Source organism: Ruditapes philippinarum, unplaced genomic scaffold (assembly GCF_026571515.1).
Source record: "Ruditapes philippinarum isolate M1 unplaced genomic scaffold, ASM2657151v2 ctg2792_1_1_1_1, whole genome shotgun sequence".
Classification (NCBI taxonomy): Eukaryota; Metazoa; Mollusca; class Bivalvia; order Venerida; family Veneridae; genus Ruditapes; species Ruditapes philippinarum.
In genome coordinates, this window is record NW_026860042.1 from 21589 (window position 1) to 42348 (window position 20760).

General features: G+C 31.4%; 1 protein-coding gene across 1 annotated transcript; it reads right to left on the minus strand.

Moving 5' to 3' along the window:
- Positions 1-5789: 5789 nt before the first annotated feature.
- On the minus strand, positions 5790-10780 carry LOC132758685 (uncharacterized). The gene is made up of 3 exons (XM_060750374.1): positions 10490-10780; positions 9573-9640; positions 5790-7059 (listed from the first exon to the last, which is right to left on the minus strand). The coding sequence occupies exons 1-3, from the start codon at positions 10548-10550 to the stop codon at positions 5950-5952; spliced, it is 1239 nt and encodes a 412-aa protein (XP_060606357.1). The 5' UTR covers positions 10551-10780; the 3' UTR covers positions 5790-5949.
- Between the last annotated feature and the right edge of the window lie 9980 nt (positions 10781-20760).

Below are 20760 nucleotides of genomic sequence, written 5' to 3' on the forward strand. Positions count from 1 at the left end.
ATGATATGATAATCAGATGGGCCTATGCCATTTTGACGGTCGACTTGACTTGAAAACTCGATTTTACCAGTGTATTCAGTACTAGTTTGAGACTTACATGTATGCAATTTGCCATTTCTAAAATAACCTTGCAAACCATCCTGCTTAAGCTCCTTCAATTGTTGGCGTTTTATGAATAACAAGTCATCGGAGATGCGAATACCTCTACTACGCAGGACATCTCTATATAGTACTTTTATAATCTAAATTTATCTTCAATATTTGCAAAAGTCGTTATTACCATCCATTAAAAGTTGGATTATATTTATCACTTCTACCTACACTAAGAACTTCATCAGCTATCAATCCTTTCAGTTTTTTGTTATCTTCATCAATTTCTTTCACTTCAAAAATTCTCGGTGAACACATCAGCCTTTCCAATTCAGTTATCATCATCTGTTTTTCAATAATACTTAGCCTTTCCTCACGCTTTTCTTCAGCCCTTGATAAGGAACTTATATCAGATTTCACTACATCTTGACTATATTTCAACATTTCATATCCATTTTCAATTTCTCTTACTTTTCCCTCTAGATATTGCTGATTTTCCTCATCCTAAAAGTATTTATTGTCATAATTATTGGTAAAGCAGTAGCATGAATACCCGTTCGATGTAGCTAGGAAAGTAATTGTAAAGCCTATATATGTCTTCTCACAGGACTCTTCATTATTAATATGTGGCAAAGCATATTTTTCTATCAAATAGCAGAATCCTTATGATAAAAGACACCACTTTGCCAGCAGAACTGTGCTTGGCAGAACTGTACAGCATGTAACAACTCGTAGATGGATGTCACTACCTATGGTGATTGCCTTGTACTTTCTGGTTTTATCCTTTCCTTTGTTTGTCTCAAGTTAATATTGAAAGGTCCATTTCTGGCTCAATCTGAATAAATGTCAATCCCCATTGTTCCTATGGTTCTGATGTGTGAAAATATCAAAGGCTCTTCCTACTAATGACAATTCACAAGCTACAAAAGTCATAAAAACATTTTCCTATTTTTGAAATGTTTTATCATAATTATATACTTTTACAGTTAGTTTTACAGTTAGTGTATACTTGTCCACTTGATCAGATTAAGTAACTACATAGGTATACTGGTATACAGGTAATAACTGTACTACTGTTATGCCTAAATGATATATGTGCATGTTCTATTCAATCTTGATCCAGTGGCGCGTTCCTTGGTTCTGTTATATCTAAGTTGCAAAGTTGTCTGCCTTTTTAATTATAGGAATTGCCTTCGTCTGTCAGCTCGTTCGTTAGTCCGTCTGCTCGTCAGTAACACTCTCGTGTCCGCTCCATAACTTTCTTAACTGCTGATTTTTTTTTAAATAACTTGGCAAAACTGTTCACAATAATGATACGATGTGCAGAGCGTATGAATTGGTTTGTTACCTCCAAGGTCAAGGTCTCAATTAAAGGTCAAATGTTAAAAAAGTCTTCATTTCATAATAAAAAGTCTACATTACATTTCTGCTCCATAACTTTTAAACCGCTGTATTTTTTTTACATAACTTAGCATTACTGATCACCAATATAGGAAAATGTGCATGGGGCAAAAATTGGGTCAAATGTTTAAAAGTCTATATTGCGCACCCTACATAACTTTTAAACCTTTTTTTAAAAAAACTTGGCACAAATTATCACCATTATGATACGATGTACAGATCGCAGAAAGTGAGTTTCTACCTCCAAGGTCAAGGTCATACTTACAGGTCAAATGTTAGAATGTCTACATTTCGTGTCCGTCCATAACATTTAAACCGCTGCAATGTTTTACTGATAACTTGGTAGAAATGACCACAGTTATGACACCATTGACAGAGCGCAAATATCAAGTCACAACCCTTGAGGTCAGGGTCACACTCAAACTCCAATGTAAAAACATCTATTCATTGCATATCAGCTTTATAACTTCTTGACAATTTAAAATTACTTGGCATAAATGATCACCATGACACAATCTGCAGAGCTCAACATCCAGGTTGCTGCACCAAAGGTCAATGTTTTTCATAACTTTCTGACTTTATGGAAGATTTTAAATAACTTGGCACAAATAATCACCATCGTGAGACTATGTGCTTATGGTATGCATGACACAACATCAAGGCCCTTGTTGGTAAAAGGTGAAGAAGCGCAAATTCGTGTTCACCGCTGAAGGGGATTTAGCTGTCATTAAGACTGCCTTGTAATAAAATAATTATTTGTATTACCATTGGATATAGTTTCAATATATTTTGGAGCATTAGTTCCGCATTGGCCAGTGAATTTACAAATAAGAATCAGATCGGAAATTAAATTAGAAATATGAGCTTCTAAATATATATTCATATATGTACCATAGTTCAAGTTTCTGTAGTTAGAATCGTCTTTGAAATAATTGAGAAAATTGTTGTGTTCCTTTATAATAGATATTTGAGGTTTTCTCTCAACAGACTTGTCTTTTATCTAATTTAACCCATAAAATATGGTGCTATATCAGTCAAATACATTTCATATTTTTTTTAAATAAATATGAAATATAAATATGAAAGAGGGCAGAGTCGAAACTCATATTTATTTTAAGGGACTTCTTTCGCCATTTTATTTGAAAAATCTGAGAAATACAAAACAATTTTTGTTAAATTTTGTTTTGAAAACTATCTAGAATGACAGAAAATGGTCTAAGAAAATAAATCAGAACAACAATATCTTTAGTTCAGTTATAAACGCTGTACATACGTTTAAAGAGTTGTTAACGTGACGTCACAATGAAGCGCCAAATATCGCGTGCAAAACAAGACGCAATTATATAATACTGCGCGCTGTACAGTTGCAGTTGCGTAGCAAGCAGTTGGTTTTGTAACCATTTTTCTTTGATAATGAAATTAAATAAAAAGGTTATTTTATTTCGTTTTTAGTGAAATGTGGTATATATTTTCATTCAACATTATAAAAATGCCACGTATTTTCACATGCCGTCCCGGCTCGTGAACACATGTGGCATTTTATCAAGTTTCGTGGAAATATATTCCATATTTCACGAAAAACGAAAAATATCCTCTTTTTATTTAAAATGTATACGGGAAAATCTGAATAGTATAATAGAGGTGCGAAACAGGCTCTTTTCATGACATTTTCCTTGCACATGTATAGAGCAGTATAAAAGCTAAACGCAAATTATAAAAACAAACAACGTAACAATCATTGTTTCAAAGTATATCTATTGTACGAAAATGGCTTAATGGAGGTTGATATTATTTGTAAACAATGTGGTAATCTATTGTTTTAGGTAAATTCGTTTAGCACAAGGTTATATAGAAATGAACATAATGGTAAAAAGAAGGCAACCTTGGCGGTAGTAAAAATGAATTTTTTTTATAATTATAGGAGGCAGGATACCAGAGCATTTCCGACAGACACAACCATACCCGCGGATACCCGGTCAGACCCCCTTACCATCCCACCACATGAGGTTCCGCGTAATTGAGTCTTGGCCTCACATTGGCCAGCCGACGTTGGCGAGATATGAGCTGTAATGAGCATCTATAATAAGATTTTCGGCTCAATGTCGGCAAAAGTGCCAGAGTATTCTCTACAGACACACTTATAACCGTGGACACCCGACCAGACCCTCTTATTATCCCACCATATTTGGTTCTGAGTAATTTAGTCTAAACCTCACAAGGGCCGGCTGAAACTGGCGATATTTTAGGTGAAATGACTCTCAATAGTACGATTTTCGGCTCAACGTTGGTAAAACACCAGAGTATTCCCGACGGACACAATTATAACCGCGAACACTCGGACATACAATGCACGACACACATCTTCTTCAATCCGTCGCCGGATTATGTTTCATCTATGTTACCTTGATTTCAGTTATTCTGACAGGCCTGAATAGCCGGATATCGTTGTGATAAGTAATTTGACACTACATTATGGAATGAACCAATGGTTTTTTGCACAGGTTTTACCGTATCATCTCTTGCCAGCTTGTTCAGCCCGAGCCAGAATCGTGCTAGTCGAAGTAGCCAGAACAGTCAGATTTGGCGAAAATGAGCTTCTCCGGCTGTTCCGGGTGTCTAGCTAACTTCATGAACATGTATTCAGTTTGCTGAATTTACAAAAGTATGATATATGTTTTTTACAAGGAACACATTAAAATACACAAATCAACTTATTAAATAAACTTCAGATCAGGATGGACAGGCTTTTGTTTTTCAATACTAATTATCATTTGAAATTGTATTGCAAAAACATAACATGTACATAAATAATTGAATGGAGATAACTTGCAATTATGTTGGAACAAACAATGAACATATTACATGAATGTATGAGCCTCCTAATGGGCACTATCTTGAACTATAAAATGAACAACATAGGTCTGTTATATACCTTAAAAGACACACACAAGAAATCAAAAGTTAAACAAAGTTTACTGTATGGTTTACGAGTTATGGAGATTTTTCTTCAGTAAAATTTTAGGGATTCTGTATTTATTTATTTTAGCTATTAGAAGGGCCCTTTTTCAGAAATGAGAAAATATTCTATATCATAATCATTATGAAAAAACATGTTTCCTATAGAACATTTTTAAGAAACAAATGATAGCATTCAGCTAGCAAATGGCCCAGCAAAATTATTGTTTCTACTCAAAGTGTTTGAAATATGTATATAAATGTGACCATACCTCACCCATTTTACGTAGCTGTTTGATCATTTTGCTACTTGGAGGGCCTTATTTAAAATATCCCTTAAATTTACTCAAATCAGGTGCTGTCTTCAAAGTTTGCATAAAACTTTTTAAAAGTATATTAGTTGTGCTTGTCAAATATAAAATACTTTTAACGTCAAGTTTTTTTTTATTTTATTAGACTTTGAAAATATCAGGTACCATATTTGACACAATGTTGCCAATAACAACTAATAATAATTTCATAATTAAAATGAAACACTTTTTTCCTCTCAAGAGTGATCTGAGAGACACAAATACTATTCAAAGAAAGAAAAGAAAGAAAAAATGTTGCCTGTTCTGGGGCTTGAACTCGCGCCTCTCAATTACAATGCAGTTGGCAGTAGTTCTAGCCTATTTGAATATTTCAGAGTAAAGGTAATGCATTAAGTGGATCATACTTTAAGAACAACCTCTACTTAACTCTCCAACATGATTAAAAACCTAACTTTGATGTTTATAACAAATGTTTAAAGAAATAGAAATACAAACATCTTACACTTCTGGGTAAATCCTTTTATTCATCAAAACGATTTTTTGCTCTATCTGTGCTACATCTATTTTGCACGAAAATAATATAACCTTTAGGGAATATATGTTCGATTTCATTTGGAGTTACATATTTCTAAATTTCAAACGCAGATACACACAAAGATGCAAATTAGTTTGGGGCAGATTATGTTTTGAACAATGGTTTGCATTTAATTACTTTAAAAATGGAAAATCATTTTCACAAGTGGATAACATTTGAAAAGATGCGGGTGTTGTATCTTCTGTATTTTTGTTGGTTTGTATTTCTTTTCACTTTCTGTACTTATGCCTCCGATTGTTTAATACTAGTTTATTCTAATACGAGAACCGTATTACTGATGGTATCCGACATTTACAAGTGCTGTTTGTTCTAACCACGTACAGATATAAATCTTGTTGGTGTTTATGAATTTGTAGTGTGTGCATGTGCGTGTGCTCATTGGCATATTGCTCACATGTATTTTGTAATAAAATCTATAAACCAAATCACACACCCACTTATATCTGCTTTAGTGTATTTAATCATCAACACTAAGGCATTTGAATTTATTATCTCAAAGGACATTGTGATTTGATAATTACTGAATTATATGAGGTACTGAGAATTTAAGTGTATTTTAATGTTCTTCATCATTTCATCTGCGTTGATCGAAAGGTTTTACAAACCCTTAAAGTAATCGAATTCCGTTTTTTTCTGCAAACAGCTAGTTTTATCAAATAGATGTGCCGGCTTGTTTTCATATCCAAATAAAAGACAATCGCCTAATACAACATTGCTTAATCGCTCCATATATTCATCAGATATAGTTGAATAAGCCTGAGCCATCGCTTCCGCTCTCTGTAGTTTTAATCTATCTTTATGAATCGCTGATAATTTCATTGCTTTCGTCAGTTCTGTTATGAAGTCTTCTTTTTTAATTTCAAACAGATCGCGTTCATAAAATGGAAAGTTAATTGCATTCAGTACATGCCCTGTTATTTGGTAGTAACACCACGCACGAAGATACACATTATAAAGAGATATATTGGAACCTTTCAACAAAGGAATAGTTCTAAATAAATGCTTTATAGGTCCTAAAGTTGTCCAATTTTTTAAAGATAATACAGTATCATTTTGATACATCCCTACTAATTCCTCCTTATACAGGTTACTAAAAATGATATCGAAGTCGTTTTGTAAGGTCTCAAGATGTGCAATATAATTAAACTTAAAAACACATGGATTACAAGATTTATGGTGCATTGGTCGGACATGTTCATCTAAACGATTACCGATCTCAAATGTGTCCACAGTATATTTAACTAATTCAGAAAAAGTTAAATCATACCCATAAATTAGACTGTCATTTGAAATATTTAATCGTGTAAGTTTAATAAGTTGAGTTCCTCTGTAAAGCCAATCTTCCTTCGGGAAATAGAAAATATTGCAGTAAGTGGAAAACAAACGGCCATAAGGTTCACGAACAATCATAAATGAAAATGCATCATCCATCACCTGTCGTGCATTTTTATGTAGACGAACACGTTCAGCATTTTTGATCAAGCATTCTGTATCACAGCTAAACAATTGTTTAAGTAATTCTAGTGTCATTGTGGATGCACATTTATTTACTCTACAGTACAAAAGTTTTAGGTTTGGTGACATATGTGCTCTTATATTCGTTGCATTAACATCCTCCGAATACCCCAATTTTCCACATGCTTTATAAAGTGAATCTAACCTTTTTGTATTATTTACAATCATGTTATTCGGAGAGAAACATTTTTCCTGAAAAAATAATGTGAAATATATATTTCCTTCAAGATTGAGCTAATGTAATTTTAAAACAATTACGAAACTTGTAAGATTGAATACATCTATGTTAAAATACGTGTATATTAAAGAAAAAAGGTGCATTAGAACCTGTTTTAATTTTTCTTTTTTACGGAGTTGTTGACCTACCGAGATGGCGGCCAATTCTTTGAATGTCGTAGACATTAAAATAAATAAATAGATATATGAATATAAAGTTAGATAAATGAATGAATGAATGAATGAATGAATAAATAAATAAATAAATAAATAAATAAATAAATAAATATATGAATGAATAAATAAATAACTTAAATATAAATTAATAAATGATTATTTAAATAAATAAATAAAACGGCCTTTTTTATTAAATATAAAGACATTTAATGGTGTTCAATATAAATATGAACGGGAATCCAATTTGAAAGATATTTCTTGTTTAAATTTTCAGCCCATTAGAACCAAACGTTCAAAGTGAGCTATTTGTATCAAAGGGGGATGCTTTAGCGTCCGCCGTCCTTCCGTATGCGTCAAAAAAATTGAAAAAGGGAAATTTTGAGTACGAATACAATAATTAGACTCAATATATGTTTTGTTCTTGGCAGACTACTCGATCTTTGCTAATGATTTTGATAGTAAATTTGAAATGGTTTATTGGTAAACCTTACTTTGCAAACAGCAATAGAGGTTAAAGATACAAGTAATTATACTATAAATAGTTAGTATTTTCATCACTTATATAAAATTTTAAAAAGTAGATCGTTGATTATTCTTATCTTATATCATTTTCAACAGTAAAACATTATGTTATATCAAAACATATTACAATAAATAGATCGAAACTGAGATACATGCATCCATGAAAAAGAAAAGTTTGTCTCACGAAAACTTTTGTCAAAGAAAAATTGATTCGAGTGATTCAAAATTCACTGGTGGTAAAACTATTTCAACACCCAGCGGTAGATTCTGGGGTGATTTTTGTTCTGGCTACGACGAAGAGGGGAGTAATTGCCAACACATTAAGGCATAATCACATTAACCTGTAGAGCATTTTGTTGGACTAACCATAAGTCTGTTCGCAATCACATCTTTGAATTTCAACAAGTAATAATTCTCATTATTAAATCATTAACATGCTACATTTTTTCATAATTACAAGAAAACGGAATAATTTTGAAAATAAAAGCAGATTTGCCTCGGCCAAATATCTTTTTTTAAAGATGTCTCTTGTTAAAATATATGCAACGAGATAAAATAAGATAGTTTGACTGATTTTATTTTATGTATATACATGTATTGTCTTCTTTAATTATGCTGTTAGATCTTTATCAAATTGTTAAATACACGCTTACTTTGCTCATAGTATAAAGGTTTGAATACAGGTTTTTATTTAAATACTTCTATTGAATCTTTATTGAACTGCAAGTATTTTCACACAAAAAGAACGGAATTGGTAAATGTTAAAAAGAAAACGATAGAATTTCTCAAATCTCAGTGACCTGTTTGTACGAATATAAGCACTGGGGCATTGACGATATCTCATTCCTATTTCTATTTATAGCCAAGCTATTGCTACATTGCCTAGGTCAATATTCGAATGAAACAACATATAAATACCATTAAAACAACATGACCTTAAATGTCTTAGATTATTCTGTTGTGCAAATTAATTGTCTTGACTCTTATGTTACTAATTGACAAGAAATGTTTTAACATCTCCATAATGAGTCACAACTTGACAACGAATTTAGTACGCATTCTTTAAAAAAAACAATTATCGAAGTGATTTTTCTGTGGCTGATTTTCAACTTATCTTTCGAATGTCAAGAATTGTTTTAAGAACTTCTTTAGGAACCGTTTTTATTGTTTTTTATAAACATCTACAATTTCAAAGACTTATTTGAAAGTGTTTTTTTCTGTTTATATGTCTTATAAATAACAAGCTATTCTTAAAAACTTTACAAAGGGCCGTTAAGATATTTTTGACAAATGTTTCAGATTCTTAAAAAGTGTTGTTTTCGTATTTGTATATTCTAAATATAGAGCGAGAATATTGTAAATGACAATATATGTCTTATGAACTACTACATTAAGTGCCGTTTCAATCGTTTAATAGAGTTTCAACAGCTTTTACTGTTTAGATCGCCGCGCCGACGAGTCGCTTAGCCGTTTACAAAACGCCACTATGCCAATTACTTCAAATACTTAACACTGCCAGGAAGCTTATTTTACGCTGCTTGAAATATAAGTTGCTTTGCCGCTAACTTCAAGCCCCTAATACCGAAGGACAGCTACCTTGCAACAAACTGAAATGTTCGTAATTAATTTACTTTAGCCGCTTGTAAATTATCTGATGCTTCTCTATACTGATGCCTTTATTTTTATCCTTCAATCTTAAATCTTCTTAATTTATATACATGTTGAATTGATTTTATTCTACTAATGGTATTTTACAAAAAAAAAAACATAATTGTTTTGTATTTCAATACCTCTTGATTTTTTCTGGCCCTTTCTCTCGTTGGATTTGAGTCATGAACGTCTTCAATATAGCATATTCCTAGAATTTAAACTATCTATATAAAATGTCTGATATTTTAAAACATGCACATGCCAATAACCTTTTTTAAGTGTTTTCATTGTTGTTGTTGTTGTTGCTTTTATTTATTTGTTGTTTTTAAAGAAATTTGCAAGAAATTGTGACATTTCGTATCTTCATAAGTTCATCAAAGTGTCAAGTGTTCAACGAGCCCTGTTTACATAGTATAGTTAACCAGATTATACTTATATATTTTAGTAGCTTGCACTTAGTAAAACTGCATCGTTACAGACTAAATCTATTTTACAACTCATTTGTTTAAGTTTTCTTCTTCAAATCAATATAAGATCTTTCTATAATAGGTAATATTTATGCTAGTAAACACATTAGGTCTTCATAATAAAGTAAACCTGTATGCTTGTATATACATTAGGTCTTCATGTTACAGTAAACCATTATGCTAGTAAGCACATCATGTTTTTTCTATACCAGTTAACAATTTTTGTTTGTCAAACCCTATAGTCGTCATGTAACAGTTTAATAATTTATGCTTGTAAACACATTATGTCTTCATATAACAATTTACCTTCATGTTAGTTAATGCCCTGATTAATTTTGGAAGTCCATTGGAATTCGCCGAAATGATTCATTTTTTATTTCGAGAAGTAACAAAATATTTAAAAGAATTAATCAAAACTAATCTCGAAGAAATTCAAAGCTATAAAAAGAAATGACAATATCAAAGATTGGTAAAATTCCGTTATCCTCAACATAAGAACAATGTTTTGATCTAAATTAGAAAATAGAATTTTAATAAACAGAATAACAAATGAAACGTGTATTTATTACAAATATGTTTCGGTTACTTACCCGAAAAAAGCTGTAAACCAAAGATGATTATGAAAAATAAAATTATTTTTCTTCTTCGCATTTTCAACTTTCATGCTCAGTGTCTTTAAATGAGTTACGTTTATTTCATTTCACAAAGCATGTCCACTTTGTCTTATATATTTTCTGAATGTGAGATAGATTGTAGTTTCTATAGTATTTAACTCTTATATAATTAATCGAACAAATTACAGTATAAACAAAATCCACTCTTTTGGTATTGGTTTGAAATAAACGCTGACTAAAGCAAAACGTATTATGAAATGGATTATTATTAGCATTTGCTAATGCAAAAACGAAATTCAGCGCACTTTTTCGAGACACTTTGTTTTCAAAATAGCGTTTCTTCAAGTCAATTATATGTATATACATGTATAAAGGGTTTAAATACATAGAAAATATAACATCTTTGATAATATGTACATGACAGACTAAAGGCAAGTAGCCCAGCAGGGCATCAAACAAAATCAAGAGGCAACAAACGGGTGAAGTTAGGACGTGTCAGTTAGTGTAAATATGAGTGTGATTTTTAAAAGAGATAAGATATGATAACCAAGTTCAACAAATAAGGCGGCATTCAATGAACGCAACCCTCACCACGACCCAGCAACAAGAACCAGTGGCAAGGAATCCAGACGGACCCAAAACAAAAACGGGACAGGGCACAAGCACGGACAGGTTTATCACCAAAATGATAAATAATTTTGTAACTGATAAGGAATTCAAAGCAAACAAATAAAATATTGAATAATAGGAAATACTCTAGCGAGCTTATTAATTGAGAAACATATACCCCGTAAGATGTTGCATGGGGTACGTCTCCATCTAAATGTGGATAATTAACTTAACAAAAGTCAAAGTCATCTCTTTTATCATAGAATTTCGTGTGAATAGAATTGTTATTGATAGTAATATGAAGATCTAAAAATTATGTACTAAAATTTCAAGAGTTTGTTTTATTAAGTTGTAATTCATAAGGATAAATGTCAGACATCATTTGATCAAAATAAGAATTATCTAAATAAAAAAATCTATCGAGGTATCTGGAAGAATTATTAAATGCGACAATAACATTTTGTTGTTTATCTTTAGAGAGACTCAACATAAAGTCTCTTTCATAGCATTACAAAAACAAATCGGCGACCATGGGTGCACAATTAGTACCCATTGGAATTAATATGATCTTTTCAAATAGGGTGTAACCAAACCTGACATAAATGTTGTCTAAAAGAAAAAAGAGTGCTTTACAAACTTCGTCACAGGTCCACATAGCTTTGTTAGAATTACATGCTAGAAAAATATTTTTTTCCCAAGCAAAATTTTTCTGAGTTAGGGACATTAGTTTACCATTAATTAATATATATGTTAAAGTTGTATAAAGTGTAGAAAAATCGTCGTATGTACTGACAGTTGAAGCTTGATAGTTTTGATAATTTTGAATTTATCCAAGATTTTACCAGAATTTTTAATAGACCAAAAGAGATGTTTGCCTGTGTTTTCATAGACTTTATCCAAATATCTAATTATATTTGTTTTAATGGCATTCAAACAAGGAGTCAATAAAATAGAAAGTTTTCTTGAAGTGCAAGATGTAGAATTAGCAATGGATCTGCCTTTGTAATGACAGTTGAAGCTTGATAGTTTTGATAATTTTGAATTTATCCAAGATTTTACCAGAATTTTTAATAGACCAAAAGAGATGTTTGCCTGTGTTTTCATAGACTTTATCCAAATATCTAATCATATTTGTTTTAATGGTATTCAAACAAGGAGTCAATAAAATAGAAAGTTTTCTTGAAGTGTAAGATGTAGAATTAGCAATGGATCTGCCTTTGTAAGGGTTTTATGTTATTTAGGAATTCAATACATAATAGGAAGTTTGAGTTCTTTTTCATTAAATTGGACTTTTGGAAATATAAGTTATATGATTATTTACAATGTCTTTTTCGGAGGCAGATGTTTTAGAATACGCATTAGTACTATTGAGTTCCTAATGCAAAACGTTAATGTAATGGATTTGTCATACAATTATGATATTATTAGCTGCCTTGTCCGCTGGCACCAAAACAAATTTTGAATGGAAAGCTAGAGTATCCTTTTTCAGTTGTCTTAATGTAAGTCTTGGTTAAGGTGGCAGAAGATGTTCTTTTCCACGATAAAAATTAATCAATAATTTTAAAGATGTTACGTTTCAATATGACTAGAGCATTACTTTCCGCATTTTCACGGCGACACCATTTGATTGAAAAATCCTCAAACTAAAATCCCTCAAAAACTATTGAACTAACAAATTTACTGTAATAAGATATTTTACGACATGCATTACTTTGCAATTGAAAGAAATTACGAAATAATGAAAAGAATATTTATTTAAAAAAGACACACACACACACTCACGCACGGACGCACGTACGCACGCACGCACGCACGCACGCACACAAAATACTTATTGTTAATCATAAGTGAAATACGTGTAGCATTTATTACAACTACTTTAAGTTTATTTGTTATATTTAAAGGGAGACACAGGCAAAATTTTCATTTCTTAGTTTTGACTTTTTCATTCCTAATTCTGTAAATGCCCTCAAAATGAATATATTAGACAGTCAAAGGAACAAAACTTCTCTACATATAAAGAATGAATGGTGGTTTCCTAACCTGACCCGCGTCCACGCGGGTCAGGTTAGAGCGCAATGATTTCACAATATTTGTCACAGTGAACTCTGGAAACGTTAAAGAACATATCAAATGAATATTTTGACTTGTTTCAATCATACAATATCCACAGTATCTATTAATGTAACTTCAAGGATTTGTTTAAGTCACTTGACCTGTTTTAAATCTATTCGGTGATTCTTTTAGCGTCTAAATTTTGTTCAACATATAAAGATAAATTTATGCTTCAAATCCAAAATAAATAGAATTAAAACAGAAATTCATGCTGAAACGTTTAGATATGTCATTTTAGTGCGAGTTGAGTACAAAAGATCATTTTAATATTTTTGTCATTATTTTGCCTGAATATCCCTTTAAAAAGAGACAATTCAATTCAATTCAATTCTTTATTCAGCATATGAACATTACATGTTCGTCGCCTTTAACATGCTGACGGCGGTTACACTATTTAACATAACAGACCTTTCCTTTCATATTCACTGTAATGCGGTCATATACTGATTTTTGTATCAAGTATTGGTCACTTCATAGTCAATATTTCAATCTTTAAGGCAATGCCAAGAACGAGTTATGTATTGGAAATGTAACGTGACACTGTTTAAAACTTAAATTTTTCCAGATATCATGAAATTATCATTCATGACTCCTGGCTTCTGACTTTGTGTATCAATTCAAAAGTTTGTATGTTAATTTGTAAAACAAATGATAAAAGGACAGTTGTCTATTTAAACATTTTTGAGCTTTCAATTCCTTTTTTATTCAAATTAATTTCTAATGTTCATTGTTCCAGAAATTATTGGTGTAAAATTACCAGATGATTTATAACGATTTATTTGTCTTCATTTTAAAACACTTAAATAATGCTAGTATATTCATGTTATTAAAAAGGAAAGTATTTAATTCTAAAACTATTTTATTACATATGTCTGATCAAGAAATATTTAATTTTTGTCAATTTAAAGTGTGCAGCTTAATAAGGTTTTATCAATACATTGTTTTCTTAAATCATTAAAATATTGTCTATGTCTCTTATCAAACATTCCTTTGATTCAATAAAGTCTTACTAGTCAACTTTCACGGCTAAATAAAAGTTGTAAACGTGACGTTTGTTAAAATACAGGGTTAAATGTTTATTTAAAACCCTAAGTATTTCAACTATCGATTCAATTACAGAAGTCCGTAAATCGCCCCTTGAACAAACGGTACAAAAGACAAACCTATTCATGATTGCTTCTATTTATAGGAAATATTTATATACGTGTGTGTATATATATATATATATATATATATATATATATATATATATATATAAATATATATATAATATATGTATGCTCTGGGATCGAGCATTCTGTCTAGGGTTTGTACTGACTGTTTGTATATTTCCAAAGTGTTACAGAGGAAGAAAAGAATGAATGCATAACATAGATAATATCTAATTTATAAAATATATAACTATATAAATCAATAGAGTAATTTATTAAAAAGCTGCTTGTCTGTATAATATTTTCTTTTACCGCCGAAATACCTTTGTTTAAAGATTTACTATGCTCAAATTTGATATATCAGAAAACATTGATAAATGCTACACAGTCTCTTTGTAAATATAAAATTTACATGTTTTGACTTCACACAATGTAGATATGTCATGTATAAATCTCTACACACTAGAGGTCGTCACAGTATGAATATATAGTGTCGTTAAAAGAAAACTGGCAGTAGTTTTTTTAAGAAAAGACAATAATAACCTTTTCTGTAATAGGAAACGTAGCTTCCAAAACACAGTTTATTAATTTTACTATTCAAATTAGACATATTTAATAAGAATTTGAAAGGTTTCAATACATTTTTTTTTTGGATAAAAATATTTTTCTCAAGTATGAGCATAGTATATCTTTAATATACCCTGAAGTTAATGTATTACTAGTATTTTCAATTTAACTCTTATAAATGTGTATGCTTGTCTGGCATTTGAAAACAATATAAAATATAAAAAAGCGAAAAAAAAAACAGATACAGGATAAAAAAAACAGTATTAAACTATCATCACGCCCCAATCTAAGAAACATAACTTAAGGTAGCCGGAAAAAAGGTAAGAATTTTGTCCAAGTTATAATTCGCATGATGAGGTTCGATTAGCGGAAGAAGTTTTTCATTTTTAAGACGTTTTAGACTAAAAGAGTACTTCCACGATTTGTTTAAAAATGATATCAACAAAATCGATGATGATAACATAAAAGAAGAATATAAGATTTACCATTCTATTATAAAACATCATCTACCTTTACCCTACCTCTAGGGAGAGGCATTTATTTCGAGTTTTATATTGTGGCTATCAGTAATGTAACTATGCACTCTTCTAAACAAAAACGGTTTCGTCCTAACATACCCAAGCAAGAACTCTAGTCGCTTAAAGACCTCTCTCATGATACAAATATTTCTATCAAAAACAGACAAATCCAATACCATCGTTGTAATGGATAAACAGAAGTACATCGAGGAAGTGAATCGACAGCTGAACGATGAGCGATATTACAAAAAAATTACAAAAGCAACAACATTATTTAATAAATTAAAACTAGAAGAATGAGTAAATGAAAAACAGGTAATTTATGTAAGCAATACTAAACAATTTGACATGTTCCCGTTAACTATACATACACCTCAATTTTACATTTTACCGAAAACGCATGAAACATATGATAAAAAACTTTCTCTCGGTCCCACTGTTTCAGCATTTAGAGCTAGTACCGAGAACATAGCGAAACATCTAGACTTTATTTTCAATCCTTACATGCAAAGTTTGCCTTCTTATATCAAGGATACCATAGTGATTCACCTGTTTGTGTGTTTGTATTTTTGTTTGTGTGTTCTATAGATTATAAAAGTAACTTAAAAAATCTTCTTGTGAAAAACCACTTGTCCAATTTCAACCAAACTTGACAGGATTGATCCTGGGGTGAAGGGCTTCCAAGGTTGTTCAAAGATTTTCATTCCATGCAGAAATCTGGTTGCCTAGGCAACCAAAAGGAATTATAAGAATTAATTTAAACAATCGTCTTGTAACGATCCGCAAGGCCTAGAGCATAGATATTTTGCATAAAGCATTGTCTAGTAGACCTCTACCAAGATTGTTCAAATTATAGCCCTGGGCTCAATATTGGCCCCGCCCCGGGGGTCATTGATTTTCACTATATGTACATATAGTAAAAACTTAAAATACCTTCTTGTCTAAAAGTAAAAGGCTTAGAGCTTTGATATTTGATTAAGTGAAATCATCAATATTTATTCTACTAAAGCTGTTCAAATTTTGCCTCTAGCGTCAAAATTAGCACCGCCCCGGGGGTCATAGGTTTTCCTTTTATGACTATACATGTATAGTTAATAAAACATAAAAAAAATTCTTTGAATGCCAAGGCTAGAGGTAAGATATTTTGCATGAAACATTGTGTAGTGATCCTCTTCCAAGACTGTTCAAATTATAGCCCTTGGTTCAAAATTGGCCCAGCCGCGGGGGTCATTGATTTTCACTATGTACAAAAAAATCTTATTGTCTGAAGGCACAAAGCTTAGAGCATGGATATTTGGTATATGATATCATCTATAGGTACTCTACCAAAGTTGTTCAAATTTTGCCTCAAGTGTCAAAATTAGCCCCGCCCCGGGGGCATAGGGTTTCCTTATATGTATAAAGTAAAAAAATTAAACACAAATCATCTTCTCTAAATTGACAAAAGCTAGAGGTTAGATATTTGGCATGAAACATTGTGTAGTGATCCTCTTCCAAGACTGTTCAAATTATAGCCCTTGGTTCAAAATTGACCCAGCCGCGGGGGTCATTGATTTTCAGTCACTATGTACATAAAGTAATATTTTAAAATATTCTTGTCTGAAGGTACAGGGCTTAGAGCTTTGATATTTTGTATATAATATCATCAATTGGTTCGCTACCAAAGTGGTTTAAAATATATCCCTAGTTTTAAAATTACCCTGTCCCAAAGGCGATAGTTTTCCTTACATGTATATAGTAAAAACTCGAAAGTCGTCTTCTCTGAATTGGCAAAGGCTAGAGGCCTATATATTTGGCATGAGACTTTGTGTAGTGAACCTCTACTAAGATTGTTCAAATTATAGCCCTGGTTTCAAAATTAGCCCCTCCCGGGGGACATTGAATTTCACTATGTACATATAGTAAAAAATAAAAAATCTTCTTGTCTGAAGGTACAAGTCTAAGAGCTTTGATGCTTGCTTATAATATCATCCATAGGTCCTCTACCAAAGTTGTTCAAATTTTGCCCCTGGTGTCAAAATTGGCCCTGCTAGGGGACATTTATTTTCATTATGTACACATAGTTAAAATATCTGGAAACAATGTGATCCCTCGGAAGCATCAATCACAACAAAATTACAAGATAATTGCAGACTCAGTTTGATTGAGTATGTAACAAATGTTCTCTGAATTGGAGAAAGCTACAGCTTAGATATTTGACATGAAATGTTGTTTGGTGGATCTGTATTAAACTGTGCAGCTATGAAATTTGAACCATGTGCACATATTAAGATGTAAAGTGAACTATGATAGCAGCTGGCCTAGATTTTGACATAGTGTCTTACTGTGTTGTCCTTTGATGTACAGTCATGGCATTTTGGCCATGTGAAATATGACATTCACCACCAAATTCACAAGACTCAACTGCATTGATAGATTCCTACTCAGATCTTTAATTTAAATAACAATAGATTTAACCACTAATCTGATAATAAGAATTAGATAGGTCAGTGGTCTATGCATTATGGAAAATAATCTTCAATTCTATAGAAACAAAAAAAAATATGTTTCTACATTACTATTTAGTGTTGTACGACGGTTGTTCAAAAGGTTATAGGACTGAGAGTCTTGCTCATTCAAATTTCATTCAATTTAGAATATGTTCATATGTATAGCGATCGTAAAATGTTTTCAGCAATTCAAACATAAATTTTTTAATAAATTGGGCTAAACGCGTGTTTCCTGTGCTATTGAATAACGATGGTAACACGCGACCGGCGCAGCACATCAATATAGTTATTGGAGCTAAGTTGTACTTCTTATTTATTCATCATTAACTAACTATTTTTCCCTGTATTCCATCAATACGTTTAATTATATTTAAATGACATTTTGTCCAAATTTGACGTCATTCGGACATGAAATGGTCTAATTATTAAGTTTTGAACAGCAATGGTCATAGCGTTAGATGTAGAAATATGACATTTGTTAACAAAATGAAAATATGTGCGATCGTTGAATTTTGCCAACAAATTGAATTTAATAATTCAGATACACACAAAATGATTAAATAAACAAAGGAAAATTATCCTGCCATCAGGAAACTCGTTTTCAGCTGGCACAAGCAATTCAAAAACTGCGAATACAAGATCACTAATGGAAAAAGGTGAAGATGAAAGTTAAAAATTGACGGAACGTTAGTGACGTCAATTGCAAAGGCGCTATAAATAATATACGTTCTTTGTATCTCCTTCGGGTCTACTTATTCAGTTTTAACCAATGGATTGTTAAGACGTTATAAACACTATTTTATTGTATTAAACTAGATATACGTGTACATAATAAATAAATTAATGTAATTATTAACGGTAATAATTAGTAGTTAATTATAGATGATAATAATAATAATAATTATAAACGATAGACTATGCTAAGTAGAAAAGGATACTTTTCAATTGATAAACATTATTATTGTTCTGTATATAATCATAGTGTTTTAAAAACATACGATGACATGAGTAAATTAATAACATAAATTGCTTTTGCATTAACATTTAAGTCCTACTTTAAGTTTCCATGCTACCAAAAAAAACCGGAGAATGACCGGCTATTGGGCATTTATATTATGTTATTTTTGAAGCAGTGGAACGAGAATGTGATCGCTTTTTTTTCTTGCTTCATCTCCACATATGACGCCTAGTAAAAGTTACATGATTCATACACCTAGAGACTAATGAGACTAGTTTCAGAAAGAATGACACCTTTTACAATTTCTTTTTATTTTACGACGTCATGAACGTCAATTATTGTATTGTATTGTTTGTACACCTTGTCATTTGAAAAGCTCAGAGAATTATTTGATAACATTTTGTATTGTTTTTTTTCACTGTATATAGAGAATATGTTCCGATATGTCTCGTGTAAAATTGTGTATGTTTATAAAAAAAATGTGAACATTAGAGCTGCAGTCCTATTACTTTTTGAACAACCCTCGTATTAATGCGGTGGCATAGTATTTTTCACAAATGTTATCTTTTTTAAATAAGGTTCGTTATCTTAAATTAAGGTAGAACGTGACACTTTGGCAACTTTCAAGTAGCGTCTTGAACATTGGCATGCAAAAAGTTGACCATATTTCTGATTAGGTTCCGTTAATTTAAGTTCAATATTTTCAGCCAATTTTGTACAAACGGCGTCAAAGTTGACAATCAAAGCCCGTTTTTGAACATGACGTCGTTGCGTATCCTTGGCAACTGTTATGGGTATTTCAACGCAATTGGCGGACAAAATATCTTAAATTCTACTACATTCGACGAAAATTATTTTTTCCTGAACTTGATATAAAATTATCGTTTTACGCCGTAAAATGTTTAAAATTGGAAAGAAAATTGTCAATTTTGTGTAACATTTTACATTCAGTTTAGCCTTTTTCGCATTTTTCGGCTTTAAATCTGCTTGTTAAAATAATCCTGAAATAAATTTTTGTTTGTTTCTTTAAACGTACTTTAAAATGTATATTGAGTCTAAATGACTAAAGAAAGGGGGGTCACCTACTCAATTTTTTTGGTACACGTGATTTTATTTCTCTTTCCCTTTGGATAAAAGTCACGCTATCAAGGGCGTTTGTTATTTTTATGTCACTAAAATGATCGCCCTGTGTCCAAATCCCGCTATAAACGGAATATTACGCCATTATGACCACTGCGGGAAATATATGGATACAATAAAGGGTACGGAATTTCGAATATTATAGATAGACAGGCACAAATAAGTGAAATTTGAATACTTAGATGTACGGGACCGTATATCAAGCAATACGTATGACTAATAAACCGTGATCCGTACACTCGTAATATACGGCAACTTTGTATGATGTCCGTATTAACTATAACACGTATTTTCTTAATAAGAAGGTCAGGTATTACCAACATATGATTTTCTATTCTTGTAAATATGAATTTTGTATATAAAACAGAGAATAAGGATGTACTTCAGAATGACCCACTTTCTACAAGAGGAAAGAAATAATAGTCTGATCTGACATTTGTCAGAATAACATTTTAAATAGTAAAACTTTGAGTAAAATTTAACATTTCCCTGTTTTATTAACATGTCAATTACATACTGATTAAATGGTCGGTGATCAGAACATATAAAACATCGACAGATCCTCTACAGTGCCTGTAGCATGTACTGATAAATAAAATAACAATATATATTGAAATATCTTAATTTTGTATAAAGTATTACAACGCCACACTCTTTTGTGCAGTATCTAATTCAGGACCGCCTAGTTCTGCTAAACATC